Below are 19,954 nucleotides of genomic sequence, written 5' to 3' on the forward strand. Positions count from 1 at the left end.
AATGTGAGATCAATAAAGTTCAATTATTTTTTTTTATTATTATCATTATGATATTCAATGTTCAAAAGCCTCATAGCAAAAAGAAGAAAATACTTTAAAATTAATCGCTTTATGAAGTTTATTGAAGCAGTATAACAATAGTAGGTATCCTGGTCCAAGCAATTTATCTGCTACTGAAGCTTAATTTTTTGTTGCTTTTCTGAAAATAAAGTAAATAATACAAATTGATTCAGATGTAAAATACATAATTGAAAAAAACAAATACAAAAGTAACTGATCCCACGTTTAATTCAGCTGAGAGCCCTATTCAGCCTTAGGCTTGGTCTGGCTGCAACCTGCTCCTCCTGATGTGTGTCCCATTGTGAGTGTCCATGTTGTGTGGCCTCTTATAGTTGCACTGCACGCTAAACGCATCACTTTCTCTTAGCTCCCAGGTGCGTCAGAGTTTCAGGTTACCTGTCAGTGCACACCTGAACCAGCAGCAGCCTTGCCTGTGCGCCGCTTGTTCCACGATCCAGAAAAATGTTCGTAAAGATGATGTTTTCCTGTTTGCACTGTGATAGGTAGCCATTGCATTTGATGAATCGACGATGTGTAAACGAGGAGACGTGTAAAGAGGCGTGTATCCTAGCAACAAGGTGAGCAGAGAGGGTTAAGGACAAAGGTAGGTCTACAAAAGTGAAAGGTAGATCTTTTTTTGGATGTTTTTTCCAGCTATTATTTTATAGTCTAGTCTTTTCTTTGGTATAAAAACTTTAAGGGGAGTTTTACAACAATATAAAAAGGAATTTATTTTGGTAATAAACACATTTACCGTAGTAATTAAAAATATGCATATAAAATCCAGCTGGAAACAAATCAAAAACCAATCAATTTCCATTTATAATAATAATAAAACAACAGCTGTTTATATCAGAAATTTTCATTTTGACGTGTTTGTTGGATGCAAATCTCCTCAGTGATAACCCTCAACTAATCTGCTTTCCTCTGCCAAGGAGGACCCAGCAGACATTTCTAGTCTGAGAGGATTCTGTGCATTTATAAAACCTGTTATTCTGTGCGCAAATGACAGCTGTGGAAATGTATCCTTAACATTTACTTTTATTTAGATATTATAATTAAGCCCACTTTCCATTAAACTACCGTGAAATATTGCTAATCAAAATGATGTATGTCTTAGCTAAACTAACGGTTTAAAATACGATCTTGCTGTTCGATCTATGTTTTAGACGCTTGTTTTAAAGTTAGAAAAGGTAGTTCTTGAGTGAAGAAGTGACCTGACTCCTGTTTGCCAATAATGATGGTTGGTTATCATCCGTTTTGCACTTTAATTGCTCTTAAGCTGAGGTGCCGTTTCAAAAGGTTGAAAAGGTAGCGTGTTTTCCCTTTGATCCACTTAAATTAAATTTTTTTTTTATCTTAAATCGATCAAACCTGAATTATTTCACACTGAGGAGAAACTTTTTTGCAGCTCAAGAAACCGTTAATCTTTACAAAAAACAAATGAAGAATAATTGTCAACTCTCTAAAACTACTGTATTTAGTAAGTGTAATAATTATATAAAACCAGAAAAACACACACACATATATATATATATATATATATATATATATATATATATATATATATATATATATATATATATATATATATATATATATATATATATATATATATATATATAAAGCTCCTCACAATGCATGGAGGATTTCCCCCAAAATCCAGCACCCTGAGACTGTATACCAAGCGTAGGGAGGGAGGCCTACAGTAGGGCTAGTGAGTGTCAAGACCACTGTCCAGGATGAAACAACTATGATCCAGGAGTACATCAGAAAGATGGCCCCCAAAGACAAATGGCTTGGTGAATACTTCAGGCAGGAGAAACCCGAAAGTGAGAACAAGAAAGATGAAGGAGAACCATCATGGAGGGACAAGCCGCTGCACAGCGTATACCACAGACAAATAGAAGAAGTGGCTGATATCAAAAAATCCTACCAGTGGCTGGAAAAGGCTGGACTGAAGGACAGCACAGAGGCACTAATCATGGCAGCACAAGAACAGGCACTCAGTACAAGATCAATAGAGGCCAGGGTCTACCACACCAGGCAGGACCCCCGATGCAGACTGTGCAAAGATGCCTCTGAAACAATACAGCACGTAACAACAGGGTGTAAAATGCAGGCAGGAAGTGCATACATGGAACGCCACAACCAGGTAGCTGTCATAGTGTACAGGAACATCTGCCATGAGTATGGGCTGGAAGTCCCAAGGTCAACATGGAGCACACCTCCTAAGGTAGTTGAGAATGACCGAGCTAAGATCCTATGGGACTTCAAGATCCAGACTGACAAACAGGTGATGGCTAACCAACCAGACATTGTGTTGATCTACAAACAGCAGAAGAAGGCAGTAGTGATAGATGTGGCAATCCCAAGCGACAGCAACATCAAGAAGAAAGAACACGAGAAGCTTGAGAAATACCAAGGTAGAAAAGATGTGGAAAGTGAGAGCAGCAGTGGTGCCAGTGGTAATTGGAGCACTGGGGGCTGTGACCCCCAAACTGGGAGAGTGGCTACAGCAGATTCCAGGTAAAACATCAGAGGTCTCTGTCCAGAAGAGCGCAGTCCTAGGAACAGCTAAGATACTGCGCAGAACCCTCAAACTCCCAGGCCTATGGTAGAGGACCCGAGCTTGAGGATGACACATACCAACCCACGAGGGGTGAGAAAAGTTTAGTTTTTGTTATATATATATATATAGTATATGCACAAGTCCAAGCTGGTCTGATAATTTTTTTATAGTGATCACTGATTATATTAACATTTTGTTAATGTTTATGACATTTTTAATCTGACTGTTGGAATTTACAGTTTGTGTAAAATATCATCTTGCTTTCTTATGAACCAAATCTCATTTCATTGGCAGGATGTTTTCTTAGTTATAGGTTTAAAATGGTATTAGAGAAAACCCCAAAAAAATTTTAAATACATGTTAATAGTTTGTTGAATTTCCATTTTACAGTTGGCTGTTGTGTCAAAGAGGATATATTACAATATATTTGGAATTTTTTGTTTTTTTCTTTTTAAGTATTGAACTTTATTGATTTCACATTGGAGAAATTTACCTCTGCATTTAACCCTTTGGGAGCAGTGGGCTGCCATTGTGAGGCACCCAGGGAGCACTGTGGGATTAAGGGTTTTTGCTAAGGTACCCAGAGTGGCAGTCTGTGGGAGTGGGACTCGAACTCAGAACCTCAGGATTCCAAGCTCTATGCCCTAACCACTAAATCTAAAGATAATAAATCAATCAAAATTTCACAAACACTTTTATTGGTCAAATATTATGGCTGAAGTCAGTGTTGCCTGTGCAGGAGTTCATGGATTGTGACTGTGGGCAGAGAGGCAGAGGTGGTCCTGTCTTCTTCTTTGACCAGGTGGGCTTCAATGCATTTATTCTGTTGACTCTATTTTAAATATAATTTTAAATAAATCAATCAACATTCATTGGTTATTTTCTGCAGCCAACAAGACAGAAGTGGATTCAAAGCAACATTTTACACTTTTACAAGTGGAGGGTCACAGCTGGATGGCCCTCAGCTAAGGTAGAAAAATTGTTCGTCTAAGTTTTGTTGCTGAACTTTGTATCTATTACAAGAACCCATTTTCTTACAGTCAGCAAGAGGAGAACCAAAAAGGTGAAAGCAACGATTTAAACACCCAGAAGCCCTCAGGTGAAGCCTTCAATGATAAAGAACCTGATGCTTCATCATCATCCGTCAGTGCTGCACCAAAGGATCTGATGGACGCCTACAGGCGAGCGGCCCCTCACTTATTAAACAAATTGGCTCATCTACTTTCACAGCATAAGTGGTCGCAGAAAGACTGCATCCCCAGCGGCGTTGTCAATATCCTGAATTACTCCTGGCTCGATCTGACTGCAGGGGCGTCGCTCCGCTTGAGAAGTCGAGTGGCGATGACTGAGAAACAGGGGAGGTCCAAAGTCTCTCTGAAGAGGGAGAAAACACCTCGTCAGGTTGTTGAGCCTGCCAAGGAGGAAAGAGGAGAAGGGAACTGTTGTGTGGATGGAAATGCAGGTTCATTTTGGAGAAAAGTTGAAGTGAAAAAATGGGGAAAAAAGAACAAACGCACCAAAAGAGGTACATTTTATTTTTATGTTTTTATTCTATTATTTTGTGTCAACCATATTTATGCTAAAATATGCTAATAGATGTTAATATAGAAGGAAGAAAAATACTTTTGTTTTACAGGAGCTGCAAACTAATTTATTATCCTCCGGGGATTGATTCCTTATGCTACCACTTTACCCCTGCTGAAGCAGAATAATGAGGGTACTGAGTAGTCAGGTGCATAAAGGCATGAAGGGAGGGAGGTATTTGCTGGCTGGGTTTTAACAGATAAAGAATAAATAAAAAAGTGATAGGAAGACCTACAGCCATGTGTCCAAAAATTACACATTTAAAGGGGAACGCTGTTTTTTTTTTTTAATTGGGCCCTTGATTTTACGTCAATAAATCATGTTCTACTCACCCATATGAGTTTTGTGTCATTTGGACCCGTTCTAAAGATATTCTGTTAGGTTATATCCAAGTAACGTCTTCCTTTGGGCAACGATTGAAGGAGCAAACTAAACTGCTCATAATTTATTCTTTATAGTACGCCAGCATTCATAACATGCAGGTGAATCACTGTCCGCCAGAAATCTGCGGTATATTTTTTATATTTATATTTTTTTAGAACATAGAGGCGTGTGTATGACGTCATTCGCATTCTTCCTGTCCGCTGAACTGCTGCTAGTTTTCCTCACATGCCTGGAAGATTTCTAGTGCTGCTACCACAGATGATCTCGCTCTCCAAATGGAATTGAACGATTCAGATTAGCTAGAATGAATAGAAGGGGTAGAGCGTAGCCGTCTGTGGCCCGGGCTGCCGTCACAACTCCAGTCCGGTGCACGGATGACGTCATACACACTCCGCTTAGTTTTTAAAAGATATAAATATAAAAAATATAACCGCAGATGTCTGGGGGACAGTGATTCGCCTACATGTTATGAATGCTGGCGTACAATAAATGATAAATTATGAACAGTTTAGTTTGTGCCTTCAAGTCGTTGCCCATAGGAAGACGTTAATGTATGTAAAAAAAAAACGGCGTTCCCCTTTAAAGTCCCGTGTATGAAGTTTCTATACTGAGACATTGGCCAAGATTAATCCAAAATTTCCACATGGAGATGTAAGAACAAGAATACATACAAAAACAATATACTTTTATAATGAAAATTAGTTTTCAGTTAATTAGTGCTGGTATAACATTTTGAAATAGATTCTATTTTACGTCATTCAAAGTTACATATTTTCCATTATATGGATATATCGCCTTTCGTACATTTTATTAAACTAAATTAACATTATTTTTGTGGTACCGTCTTACAATAAGGCATCAATGCACTTTACCAGATAAACAGATTCAGCTAATATTTTACTGTAAAACTCTGTTTTTAAATCATCCACAAGCAAAAAGCTGAATTCGATAATTTATTGGAATACATTAAGGCCCAATTCAGTTGATAAAAAGTTTTATCTAAGAGATCCTGGCCAATAATGTCAACCCCTTGTGCCAAGAAAGTATGTGGTGACAGTGGGGCAGAAACTGAAAGCACAAACAGAACCAGGATTGGTAAGTTCCATTTGGGTCCAACCCTTTGTTAAGGTATTTGTTGTTTATTTATAAAGTAAAAGGACAAAGAAACGAGTCTAAAACCAATTGAACTTATAGTTCTTAGATTCAGTCATTCACTGGTTCTGTTTGAGAGAAAAAGAAAGATCAACAGACTTAATAGTTTCAGACGAGGCAGGATTTTCAAACAGGAAACCAAGTAAAACTCAGCATCACAAACATTAAGGGTCTCTTCTTTGCTCAGATCTTAGTATCATATTTGAATGACATTGTCATGTTGAAATAAGCAATATAGAGCCAATTTATAAACTGTTTATTTCCAGTTAAAGGTAGTGGATGCAAATGTTCCTGCATGGTAGTTTTGCTTGCAAGCTTGTGCCAGTGAGGATATTGGTTTACCAGATCATATGTATTAGCGTAGCACAAAGGCTGCCTGGCTGTGTGTTTCCTGGACGGGGCCGCCTTTTACGGCTGCTTTTTGTATCTCTGCTTCTGTCTCCTTGAACCCCAGTCGGCCTCGGCAGATGGCCGCTCACACTGAGCCTGGTTCTGCTGGAGGTTTCTTCCTGTTAAAAGGGAGTTTTTCCTCTCCACTGTCGCTACAAGCATGCTTAGTGTGAGGGATTGTATTTGAGTCAATGAGTCGATGCAATCAACTGGTTTTCCTTAGATAGAAAACTTTGTATCAATTTGACTGTATGATCTGGTTGAACTGTAAAGTGCCTTGAGATGACATGTGTTGTGAATTTGGCGCTATATAAATAAACTGAATTGAATTGAAAGGCTCTTCTCCCTGGTAATGCACGATGGCAAGGCTATCCAGTTACGCTCGGTGCATTGACTTACACACTCGTACAAATCTAACATACCTGAATGAAATTACACCAGGTGATAGAATGGTGAATTTACTTATTTCTATTCCACACAGCTTCAAACTCCACAGCAGTGAGATTCTCCATCTCAGCCTGTAGCTGTGAAGATCCAGGTATGATGCGGCGCTGCAGCATTATGTTATTGACCGTTTGCCTGCAGCACCTCTGCTGCCTCAGCTGGATGTGCTTTGTGTCCAGGTGGGATCGCTCAGCCAAAGCAGCACCTCTGTGATGAGCCTGAAAGCATCCAAGTGATTCAGTGGGCGGTGGAGCGACTGCGGGCAGCACGAAATCCTCAGTGGGTTTTTTTTTTTTAAACCTTCTGCAGCTTTAACAACTGTGTGGCCAATGAAGGGTTACTTTACCAAACATTTTATACCCAATGATCAAATCTCTCCTTTGCACACAGTCTATCAATGCGTGAGGCCATAAGGTTAGGAGCTGCTTGCAAAATTAATCACATGTTGCCTCATTACAGGCATAAAATTTAGGATTTTCGGTGGGAAATCAATGTAAATTGAAAGGAAAACAAGCATTTCTTTGACAAATAAGTATAACTTTAGTATAACCTTCTTCTTTTACAGCAGCAGTTCATTTGAGGTATTTTAAATTTTCTACGACTGCATTAAACTGGTTCATTTACATTCTTACCTGGACTTTGACTGGACCATTCATCTATCCATTATCTACTGTTAATTCTGTCAGGGTCGCTGTGGAGCTGGTAGTGTCATGAACCGAGGACAGATGGACCCAGTATTCAAGGAGAGACAGTCAGTAGGAAAGTTCAAAACGTTTATTAAATAAACAAACCTAAAGTGGAGCTGTGGCTTGCGGATTCTGCAGGAGGGGGAGCGGGGCACCGCCCAAACACAGACACTCTCGTTTAACAGTCCAGTCCAAGAATGTCCCCAAAGCTGCAGTGCCAGAGGTCTTGCAGGAAGCCGATCCTGGTCAGGGATTCAGAACAGACAGGAACAGGATCCAGATCAGGGTGTAACAGACAGGTGGCAGGATCCAGCCTTCCAAGCATCATAGAGCTCCCAGGCAGGTTCAGAGTCTAACTGGGACCGGAAGCATGACCAGGCAGTCACACACAGGAGCAGACAGGATTAGGTGCAGACAGGCAGGCTCAGTGGCAGAGGGTAGCAGAGACAGGACGTGGAACCAGAACTTGATGCAGGACTTTAAACTGGTCTCCTCCTTGGAGCCAGGCTTACTGAGATAAAAACTGAACCTCCCCACATATAGAGCCAAAAACCATGAGGACTCCGCAGGGGAGGAACAGTGGACGATCAGGAGATGAGACAAACACAAAAACCTCTTTCCACTGGCCGCCAGGATCCAGGACAACAACCAAGGCAAAAACTGATTATAATTGAGGCAGGGAGGGAAAACGGCAGGTGAAAGAGATAATCAATTAAGGAGGAGCAAACAGGCCTTATCATGACAGGTAGTGTGTGAGCGAGCGGCAGGGTACACCCTGAACAGAGACGCACATACAACCATAAACACACACTCACACCTAAGGACAATTTAGGGAAGCCTGGGATCAAACCAGAACTTTCTTGCTGCGATGAAACCGTGCTACATACTGCGCCAACATTCGCCCTCCTGGGCCAGTCAACTATCATGAATATGCTTTCTTTATAAAGAACTTTGGAAAACAATCCCTTTCCTCGGCCTTACCATTTCTTTGTATCTTTATATAACTCCCAATAAAATACTAAAGTTTGTAGTACGGTAATGTAACTAAACATGAAAAAGACCAAGGTGTATGAATATTTTTGCAAGATGCAGTGGGGACTCCAAACTAGATTCATGATTTTCCATCTTTTTGTAGAAATCTGCCACCAGCTGAGCAGGATCTGAATAAAGCTTTTATTCTCCGTCATTATGGTGATGGAAAGGAAGATCTTTCTAAGAGAAGAAGAAGAAGAACCACGCCTGGACCTCTGGTTGATGCTAAACTCCAGATACCAGAAGAGCAGCTGCAGAATCCAGCCCCTCAGAAACTGCACTACCACATGAATGATGGCTCCTCATTCATATAGTATCCTTACTGTTTCGCTTTGGATTGCAGTCCGAGCAGAAAGCACCACATCTGGCATATAGAATAAATGTGCAAGTTCTCCTTAACCGCGCTTTCCCTAGCTACCCGTCCGGCAGCATCGCTGTGTGCCAGAGCTGCTCATGTCTGCCTCACGGAGGCTTCTGCACCAACGTGTTCGCCGACGCCCAGCACCCTGTCACACTGATGACCATCACACCTTTTGGACATGGGGCTGTTACAAATCCTCTCTAGTGAGTTCAGACCTGCACATTTTTTATTTGTTGCTTTTTTCATAGTTTCAAATTCTTTGTTTTTCACTTTTTGTCTTCTGATGATTTATCTTACATAATAACTAATCTATTACCAGCAGTTGATTATGATATACCAATTATTAGATACTGTCATTGTGGAAAAAAAACTGTCAAAATAAGCATTTTGTTCTATTTTATTAATAAAGAGAACGATATTTTAAAGCCGTGATGACAGTGACGGTAAACTTCAATCAGTTATTTGATATCTGTTGCTGCAGCTCCATCATCACAGCCGTGTGGGATCAGGGAGGCGGGTTGATGTTTGATGATTATGGCAACATAACCAAGGAGTGGAGCTGGCAGACATATCACACACTGAGGGGGGAAATTATCATACAGGTAAGAGTTACTGGTTCAATAAAAAAAAGATACTATCACACACGGAAAATCACAAAATGTGTGGAGTGGGCTAAGCCTAATACAACTCCAAAGGTTTATTGAATTATTTAATCTAAGCAAAGCACAAACTATAAAATAAACTACTCAATTATGTATTTTGTAAGGTGAGGATTTGTGATGCTGTGGGCTTCCTGTTAGAGAGCATCACATCAAACAGGACATTTAGGCTAAGTATCTTGTGGACAATGTTACAGAACCAGTTACTGTTCTGCTGTAAGCCAACCATTTATAACTTTATGTCAGGTGCTATTTCAGTCCTAATTCTGAAAGTTGGGATGTTTTTTGTTTTTTAATCATCCTAGATTTAAATCCATTAAGCAGGTTTTAGGTTTTATTCATTTTTAAACATACTTGTTTTAAATGTGCCAAAAATTATTATTAATATTATTTCACTCTCTCAGGAAAATATGCCATTTTGAGTCAAATCCTCAGGAGTTTATTTTTTATTTTTTGGAAATCTATAATTTTAGTTAATAAACTCATAGCTTTTATACACTCACCGGCCACTTTATTAGGTACACCTGTCCAACTGCTCATTAACACTTAATTTCTAAGCAGCCAATCACATGGCGGCAACTCAGGGCATTTAGGCATGTAGACATGGTCAAGACAATCTCCTGCAGTTCAAACCGAGCATCAGTATGGGGAAGAAAGCTGATTTGAGTGACTTTGAACGTGGCATGATTGTTGGTGCCAGAAGGGCTGGTCTGAGTATTTCAGAAACTGCTGATCTACTGGAATTTTCATGCACAACCATCTCTAGGGTTTACAGAGAATGGTCCGAAAAAGAAAAAACATCCAGTGAGCGGCAGTTCTGTGGGCGGAAATGCCTTGTTGATGCCAGAGGTCAGAGGAGAATGGCCAGACTGGTTCGAGCTGATAGAAGGGCAACAGTGACTCAAATAACCACCCGTTACAACCAAGGTGGGCAGAAGAGCTGAACGCACAGTACGTCGAACTTTGAGGCAGATGGGCTACAGCAGCAGAAGACCACACCGAGTGCCACTCCTTTCAGCTAAGAACAGGAAACTGAGGCTACAATTTGCACAAGCTCATCGAAATTGGACAATAGAAGATTGGAAAAACGTTGCCTGGTCTGATGAGTCTCGATTTCTGCTGCGACATTCGGATGGTAGGGTCAGAATTTGGCGTCTACAACATGAAAGCATGGATCCATCCTGCCTTGTATCAACGGTTCAGGCTGGTGGTGGTGGTGTCATGGTGTGGGGAATATTTTCTTGGCACTCTTTGGGCCCCTTGGTACCAATTGAGCATCGTTGCAACGCCACAGCCTACCTGAGTATTGTTGCTGCCCATGTCCATCCCTTTATGACCACAATGTACCCAACTTCTGATGGCTACTCTCAGCAGGATAATGCGCCATGTCATAAAGCTGGAATCTTCTCAGACTGGTTTCTTGAACATGACAATGAGTTCACTGTACTCAAATGGCCTCCACAGTCACCAGATCTCAATCCAATAGAGCATCTTTGGGATGTGGTGGAACGGGCGATTCGCATCATGGATGTGCAGCCGACAAATCTGCGGCAACTGTGTGATGCCATCATGTCAATATGGACCAGACTCCCTGAGGAATGCTTCCAGCACCTTGTTGAATCTATGCCACGAAGAATTGAGGCAGTTCTGAAGGCAAAAGGGGGTCGAACCCGTTACTAGCATGGGGTACCTAATAAAGTGGCCGGTGAGTGTATATGTTAGTCGCATTTTCCAAACTACATCCCATATATTTGGTAATTTACTTCTAACACTTAAGGGATGAAAATCACTGATTTTATTGTTAATATGTTTTAAGTGATATACATGTGTATAAATATTTTTTGAGGAAAGGAAAATCAATTTCTCTTAGTTTTTAATTTAGTGAAATCTAATTCAGATTAAAATGACACATAACGTTAGATTTTATCCTATTGGATTATATTATTAATTCTTTTTCCTCTATAAGGTGCTATTTTGTTTTCATTTTCATAAATTAGAGCAACAATCACCTTTTCTCTGTCTTAGTCAGAACCTCAGACATTCATGGCACAGGGACAAAGCAACATACCAAATAATCATGAAGGGATGAAACTAATCTCTCCGAGTGGCTGCTGTGGAAATAGAGAATTTGGTTTGTGACTAAAACCTGTGCACATTTTACTACTACTGTGTCAGACCATGTTTGGACCCTTTTCTCTCTCTGGATTTGCCTCAGTTTTCATCTCCAGGTCCTTCCCAAACATTATGGTACATGGTGACAGCAGGAAATGAACAAAACGAGACCCGTCCTGTTTTTAAACAACCAGTCTTAGAGTTGGATAGTATCCACAGCATATGGCCAAATCACATAGAAATAAGGTTGGATGAAACTAAAATGCTGCACTTATTCTTTGTCTGATTCCTGTAGGTCTCAGAGGAGATCTCAGTGAGGCTCTTCAGTGGGACGTCTGGTGTGCTCAGCTTCAGATGTGAAAATGAAAGTGTTCAGCTTCCACTTTCTTGTGTCCCTAATAAAAGCCAGTTGAAGAAAATGGTGAGATCATGAATTAACGGTTACAGTTATCTCTAAATTAATCATCTTTTATGAAACTGTTTGCAGACAGAGAACAAATTGTTCTCTGTTGCTGCTCAGGAGCTGCAGCAGCCAAAGAGGCAGAAACATCCTGCAGGAGTAGCAGAGAGCAAACGCAGCCTGGGGAAAACACCTGTAAGACTCCTTTATTTAATGAACAAGTGGTTAGAAGCATTTCAATAGACCAAGTTACATAGTTTATATATTTTTTAAACGCAGACACCTTAAGTAAGTCATCACAACTTTATTCATCAGATGGTTAAAGAAGAGGAGCAGCAGGTGGAGCCATTAGCTCTGTGGCGAAGACGAGGAAATGCCGCGAGGGAGCTGCAAAGGATGCAGCAAAGAATGCGAAACACAGTGGAGACCTGGCTGGACTTCTACCGTGCTGCCATCGGTATACCTACAAATGTATTCACACAATAGAGTTTTTGCACATTCTTGCACGCGTGAGGCATTTTATGCTGCAAAGCACATAGAAAATGAACGTGGAGCCAACCTAACCTGGTGGGCTTACAGGATAGAGTTTGCTGAAGCTAAAAAGTTACAGTATCACCACATCCTGCAAACTCAACATTATTGAATAGTTCCAACAGGATCCTATTCACGGTCACTCGTGTCACTCAGTGACTGCTCATGTCAGTGACCTCTTCCTCTCCTTCAGGTATCAAGTGTCCTGACACGGAGCCACTGCCAGGGGCCCAAAAGTGGACCCGGCAGAGACGAGCAGTGCAGCTGGCTGCTCTGCCCTCACTGAACTCACCTGAATGCAAGAAAGCTGCACAGTTGCATGCTGGGAGACGCAGGAGGGATGAGCTCAGAGAGAACCACAGAGGCCTCTCAGCAGAGAAACCTCGGGGCCGCTTTGTCCAGATACAAAGGTGCTGACTGATGCAGAGAGTTTTCCTGATATCCTACACAGATTAGCTCATTTATAAATCATAAGACGTGACCTTGGGTAAGATTTGGCTGCTAAAAATCTAAAGAAGTTTTTTATCCTTCTCATAATTCATCATATTACAACCACAGGCTTCCTTTTTTTATGCAGAGGTTAATTTGACATTGAAGCATGAAGTTGTGGATAAATATGCAGCGAAGAGAAAAAAAAAACTGTGCATGCATATCAGTTTCCTTTAATCTTATTTCCTTATTTAAAGGGCTTTGCAGAGATAAATAAGAAGCCAGTAAGAAATAAGAAGATGTTTAATATGGTGCTATGAAAGGTCTTCCTTTATTCCTTTTATTGCTTTAGAGAGTGAAAAGCAACTTGACTGTTTATCTGGTGATTCCTGCCGTTACTGCTGTCTGTCTTATCAGAGCCGTACAGATCTTTTTGTTTTTGGAGCCTGTGTGTGGACTGCTGCTAATTGAATTTAGAGGGATTCTCTTGAGGGATTGCAACCATTAAAATACATGTAAGATCAGACCTTTTGTCTTTCTGATGGATATATCATTGGAAGTGTAAAATTTAGACAAGCCTGCCCATTAATACTGTCTAGAGTAAGTTATTGGAAAACAACAACAACAACAAAAACATCTGGACGCCTATTTTTGGGCCCTTCATGATGAAATTAACTGAAACTGTTCAATCCTATTTGAGATATTCGGCGTTTCTCAATTCACGAGAACGCGAGTACGTACTCGCGTTCTCGTCAAGTCCGTTCTTGGCGAGAATGCAGGAAGATCGGACTTGACGAGAACGCGAGCACGCAAGCACGTATGTGTGTTGGAACAGAAGCGTACTCGTGACGTCATCACATGCAACGTTCTTTAGCATTTCTTTAACAGTCAAAACTATTTATTCCCTACACAAAACATTTTGAAAACAACATTTTTAATTTCTAAAGCTTAAAAAACATTTTAAAAAATTACCGAACCGCAAAAAACCGCCATCAGAATGAGCGGTAGTTCACACATAACTAGACCGAGAGAAGTGCACTACAGACGGGGGTAATATTAGCCCTGGCTGCGGTTACCCTCGGAGGTCTGCTGGTCACTCTGGTCCGCTCAACGTCGGACTTTTTTAAAATTTATTTTGCACTAACTCTGTAAACAGGCCACACAGGGAGGCTTAAATGTATAATGTTATCGCCTCAAACGATTTCAAAACGTACTTTTGAAGAACAGCAGCAGCAGAAAAGGGAATGTTTAACTTAACACTGTGAGTGCTGTCTCGAATCAAGCTGCGGCCGCGGGGCATTCTGGGGAAGCGGTCAGTCTGAAGAACGCACAAGTCTGCTCTGATGCATGCTCGATAAAGAGGGCGGGGCGAGAACAACATCCGGGGATTTGGTGCGTTCTCAGTCTGGCGTTCTCGAGAATTGGAACGGTACTCGGGCTGAGGCTGATGACGTGTCACGAGTACACGAGCACACGAGAACGCTCAAGAACGCATATTGAGAAACGCCCATCATGTTGTAGAAATAGGAGACTCAGGTTTGCTAGGTTGCTAGGCAACCAGATATTTTAGGTAACTTATTCATTTTATGTCCTATTAAATTGTGAAGAATCCAGCTCTCAAGCCTCAAGCAAAGCATAAAGTTTAGATAGATTACACTGAAACATTAAATATGAAAAACCCAGTTCAGTTTTGTGTGTTTTCAGGACACTTGAGAAGCAAGACAGAAAAACGTCCCCTGTCACGCAGATCGGACCCCTTCGGATCCATGGTGACATCAAACCCGAGTAAGAGCTGTTTCTCTAAAACAAGAACTATTTTGGCCTTTAATTCGAAAACCTTAATTTGTTGAATGTTTCTGCCTCCGTTTGGAAACCCCTTCTCTGCTTCTTTCATAAAAACACCCACTCAACATGATGCTGCCACCTCCGTACATCACTTTTGATGTTGTTATCATGCTTAGCGCCTCCAAACGTAGCGATGGTCATTATATACAAACAAACATATTTATTTTGTTTAAATTAAAGCTCTTTTTCTATCCATCCATTTGATTTGATTTGATCAAGAGGGGTGCTGGTGTCTATCTCCAGCTGTCTCCAGCTGTGCTATGGGCGAGAGGCAGGGTGCAACCAGGACAGGCAGGGCAAGCTAGCAGCAGGGGCGGATTTACCATTAGGCAAAACTAGGCAGTTGCCTAGGGCCCCAAGTTCCCGGGGAGCCCATAAAACTCCTTTTAACTTTATGGTTAATTCAACTATTACTTATTTGTGCACATTATGTTTTTGATAAAAATCCTTTTTGCTAAAATGCTCTGTTTGAAGACAACATCTAAAAGCAGCGAACTCTGCTCTCCAGAGCGAGTAGATTGGTAACCCCGCCTCCTGCTCTCCTCTATCTTGTCTGCTGTCATGACTCATGCAGCTATTATTTCATCCAAATGAAAAATGGAGAACAGATAAGCAGATCATGGCTTGTCTACAGTGAAAACAAGGACTGGGTTATTTACTTTTGCCGTTGCAAAAAGCAATCAGTTAAGTAGTGATTTGAAAAAATGTTTCATTCCTTTTGAGACAGCATGAAAAGCCGGCTGAGTACGAAACATAGAGATGAAAACAACAAGAAAAGGGACAAAACATAGAACAAATAAGGTATGTCTATTCTATTAAAATGTCTATATCTGTATAATGGGTCTGTCTTATGTTTTGTCTTCTCAATTTAGAGGGCCCCATGCCTGCCTTTGCCTAGGGCCCCACATTTCCTAAATCCGCCCCTGGCTAGCAGGTTATGTTTTTAAGAGAGTTTTTGGGTGTGGGTGTAACTTGAAAAGGTATCAACGGATTTTAATGGAATTTTTATCAGAGGTTTCCCTCATGCCAAACAATAATCCATTAAATTTTGGTGATGATCCAGATTCTAATCTGAATACAGGATTTATTTTGAAGGATTCTTTAACATTGTGAGATATTGATTTATGGAGGAAAAAAGCTGTTCCTCCTAAACCAAAGAGGCAGCAGTGACTATTGACAGCTTCAGCATCAGACTTCAAAAGTCATGTTCCAGACGTGTGAGTTCAGCTATAGATGAAGGTCAAAATACGAGATAAAATTTGCTTCTTGCTGGAGGTCTACGCTCTCTGAGTGCTTTTCTAGATATATTTTGTAGTGATGCACGATATTGGGATTTTGGCCGATATCCGATATGCCGATATTTTAAAACTCATGTAGCCGATAACCGATATCGATACCAATGTTAAAGCTGGACAAAAATAAGTAGTCATTGAAAATAGAAGTTTTGTTATCCATTTCTGACACTTTGAGACATAATATACTGAAATATATTTTCATATGCTGATATCAAATTGATTTTTAAAAACGCGGTATCGATCTATTTTACTTTCAAAATCTCGTGAAATTTCATCGTTCTGTTACAAACTCTCGTGAAATTTTGCAAATTCTTGTGAGATTTTGTTAGTAAAATAGATCGATACCGCGTCAATATATCAACATATAAAAATATGGCAAAATTTCGTGAATTTTCGGGGGATTTTATAGCATAACGATGACATATAGCAATATTTCATTAGTAAAAGAGATTGGTATGGTGTTTTTAAATGGCAATATATCAGCATATGAAAATATTGTGATATTTTAGTGTTTCAATATTTTTTCCCTCGTCTTTAGACGTTTTTAAGTCTGTAAAAAAGAAGTTTTTGAGGAAGAAGAAGAAGTAGTATTTTTTTTATTTTTAGACTTTAGAAACTCAGAAGCTGATCAAATATCGGGTTAAATATCGGTGGGGTGGCCGATGTCCGATATTCAGTTTTAAGGCCGATACAGGTCGATACCGATAGGGGGCCGATTATATCGTGCACCCCTAATATTTTGTTTTTACAGCTTCTTCCTCACTTAGTGGTCCTCAGTCCCTGTCAGTACAAGACATAGTTCACCATCTGGATAAGATGCACATTTTTCACAAGTGAGATGCAACATAACCTCATAGCTGGACATTACTGACAATAATAGTATAAGCAGATAAACGGTCCGGCATCCAGAAACTGCACCGAAGTAGAAACAAAAACCTGTGATCTTCCTGCTTTCTTTGAGTTTTTCCTTGATGTCAGCCTTGGATTTTAGGTGTTGCCTTTAAACACATTAATACAGGCTTCTTTGTTTCATTCAAATGATGAATTTGAATATATTTATTGTGACCGGAGGCATTTGCTTTAATTTAATATCAGACTGAAGTGTTTTTATGTAAATATCTGGTTTAATTTTAACATCAGCTTAACTCTCTCCCAGGTCGGTGATTCTTTCACACCCTGCCGGGTCTGAAGCTTCACCCATCTGCAGTCAGACAGCTATGGTACCTCTTGCTCCCTCCATCCCTCTCACAACCTGCCCTGCTCTGCTGAGAGCTGCCCTACAGGGGGAGGAGCGGCAGAGGAGGAGGTGCTGCTGCAGTGCAACGCAGATGCCGGTGGTCACTGACCTAGAGTATGATGCTTTCATTACGGGTCAGCCTCTTCACAGCAAACAGATACTGGTGGTATGTGTTACGCCACGTCAGCAGCCTGTTAACAAACACGCAGCAACCAGGTGGGATGCTCTGGAGGATCTCTACAGGAGGAGGAACAAGCGCAGAACCATGCCATGCACCGAGGTGTGAACAGAACTCTGTGCAGTACATAAAGTTAAGATAAAAATGACTAAACATATGGGATCAATGTATAATCACAAGAATACCGAATTAAGTCTGTAATTTAGCCAGGAGGGCATGCATCATCATTGTTATCATGTGGTATCACTCTCGTCGTCATTAAATTCAATCAGCAAGAATTTTATTGATGCTGATGCACTTTTTCAAGGATAGAAGCAGTGTTGCATAAATGAATGAATAGAAAACGACACAAAGCCCAGTCAGCAGTTTTATAGAAACCCCAGTAACAGGTTGCCTGTGTTCACCCAGTGCCAGATGGACTCTTTTCGCCTGGTCAGGTACGAGATGTCGGCCGGATTGGCAGGCTCTGGGCCTGAGAACGTTCTGCTGCAACAGCGACATGATGCTTCTCCTGGGATGTTCTTGGTAGGAGAACTCACTGCAGACTTTTCAATAGGCTGCAGGTCTTCACAGCTGCCACACGGGGGCAGCAGCAGCTCTGTTCTTGCAAAGTAATGGTCCTTTCCAAAATGCTGCATTTATCTTAAACATACTTTGAGCTGACAAGCATCAGGATGAGCTGCCTCTTAATCATTAAGGACAGCACTGATCTTTGCTCCAGAGTCATGAGATCTGCTCCACTGATTTCTGCCGTACAGTGAAAAATTCCTCTTCTCTCCATAAATCAAACAAAAGTGACTTAAGTCATTGTAGCATGAAATTGTAAGAGTGCCTAAAACCTGCAGGTGCAGAGCTCTTATCTGCAGAAAGCACTACTATCAATGCACATAATAAATATGTTAATGCAGTGAAAAATCTATCTATCTATCTATCTATCTATCTATCTATCTATCTATCTATCTATCTATCTATCTATCTATCTATCTATCTATCTATCTATCTATCTATCTATCTATCTATCTATCTATCTATCTATCTATCTATCTATATATCTATATATCTATATATCTATCTATCTATAATGTTGTATTTCTGTTGTGTTATAGATGTACCTCAATGGGAAGCTGCTGTTTTCGAGCCACTTGTTCAGTGATGACAGCTTCTCTGTCAAGGATCTTCAGACGCAAATTTGCAGAAGCAGGAAAGAACACAGACTGGGTTTGAGTCTCCCTACAGACCAAAACTCCAGGTATAACTGCAGGGTTCCTTCTGATTGGCTGCAACAGAGTCACTCCAGTTAGTCATTAGTTTCAAAGAACTGCTGAGGAAATGTGGCATCATGTCAGTTAAAGCTATTAATAAAAAGAAAAAGGTCGAAAACACATGACTTTTTGATCAATACTAGAGTTTTTTATGATCACCACAGTGACGTAAAACCTCCCGCAACCACAGAAGTATAAATTGCATCAGAAGCAGCAGGATGTGACACAATGCAGACTATTTCTGAGGAAGAACAAGACGAAAGAAGAACCAAAGCAACATCAATTGTTTTAGACGCTATTCAGTTCCTCTCACTGCATTATTCAAATTTCTGAGAAGACATATAACATATTTATCTCTAAGCTACTCTGTTTTGCTTATAATGGATTAAAGGTTCAAGCAGGTTCAATTAAGTTTTTTTCTAATAAAAATTTTATATATATGATAAAAGTCTTATTTATATATCTTAATTTTAGGAATAAGAAATTACCTTTGCATGGTTAGAAAAGGGAAAAATACGCTTGATTTGAATACATATAAAACATTTTTAGTAGTTTCTAATTTCTCCTGTTTTATAGAGTTAGTTTTTAGGTTTTTATTGTTTTGAATTTAAGGGTAAACTAGTTAAGATATTGCATAATAACCCTGCGTCCTCCTCTTCTCTTTTTATGAACAAGAATAAAGGTTTGTTAGCCACCGCTCCAAAAAAAAGCATGTTTTGCTGTTGAGCCAGTTTTCTTTTGCAGTCTGAAAGCTTTTTCATTTGCTGATCATGTTGACGCTACTTCTAATTAGAGAAGATTTACATCACAGTTAACGTCTTACAATCTTACCGTGCTTTTGTAAAAGTATTTATGACCATTAAACATCTCTATGTATTTTGTTTTTAATTGAAAACTTTTTTGTTTATGTCTTTTTTGAAGTTAAAATAAACAGATCTGTACTGAGGAACAAACAGTATCAAGAAAAGCAAGAAACACAACAAATTGGTCAGCGAGGAAGATATGAAGTTGCCATGAATCCCATCCATCCGGGCAGGGCAATATTTAAACCACTTCCATTGGCAAAACACTACAAGAAATTTAAAACCCAGTGCAAAATGACTTTAAAATAGTAATCATTGTCGTTTCCCCCTTCATCCAGGACCGAGTCACAGGGGCAGAAGTCTCAGTAGAGAATCCCAGACTTCCCCCTCCCCAGAAACATCCTCCAGCTCTACTGGGGGAAGCCAGAGGTTCCCCCCAGGCCAGCCGACAGACATTGTCCCTCCAGCGTATCCTGATCATCCTCTGGGCCTCCTCCTGGTGGAATGTGCCTGGAAAAACCTCCTGATGGAGCTCATA

General features: G+C 40.3%; 1 protein-coding gene across 1 annotated transcript; it reads left to right on the forward strand.

Annotated features, from left to right (window-relative positions):
• Positions 1-446: 446 nt before the first annotated feature.
• Positions 447-18,791, forward strand: LOC119789440 (uncharacterized protein C3orf20-like). The gene is made up of 17 exons (XM_038294319.1): positions 447-638; positions 3,372-3,434; positions 3,522-3,602; positions 3,673-4,157; positions 6,624-6,680; positions 6,766-6,865; positions 8,408-8,617; positions 8,719-8,868; positions 9,147-9,267; positions 11,732-11,857; positions 11,924-12,031; positions 12,152-12,293; positions 12,561-12,777; positions 14,501-14,581; positions 17,093-17,453; positions 17,760-17,876; positions 18,458-18,791. The coding sequence occupies exons 1-17, from the start codon at positions 580-582 to the stop codon at positions 18,650-18,652; spliced, it is 2,673 nt and encodes an 890-aa protein (XP_038150247.1). The 5' UTR covers positions 447-579; the 3' UTR covers positions 18,653-18,791.
• The last annotated feature ends 1,163 nt before the right edge of the window (positions 18,792-19,954 follow it).

Source organism: Cyprinodon tularosa, unplaced genomic scaffold (assembly GCF_016077235.1).
Source record: "Cyprinodon tularosa strain WSP-4 unplaced genomic scaffold, ASM1607723v1 ctg339, whole genome shotgun sequence".
Lineage (NCBI taxonomy): Eukaryota > Metazoa > Chordata > Actinopteri > Cyprinodontiformes > Cyprinodontidae > Cyprinodon > Cyprinodon tularosa.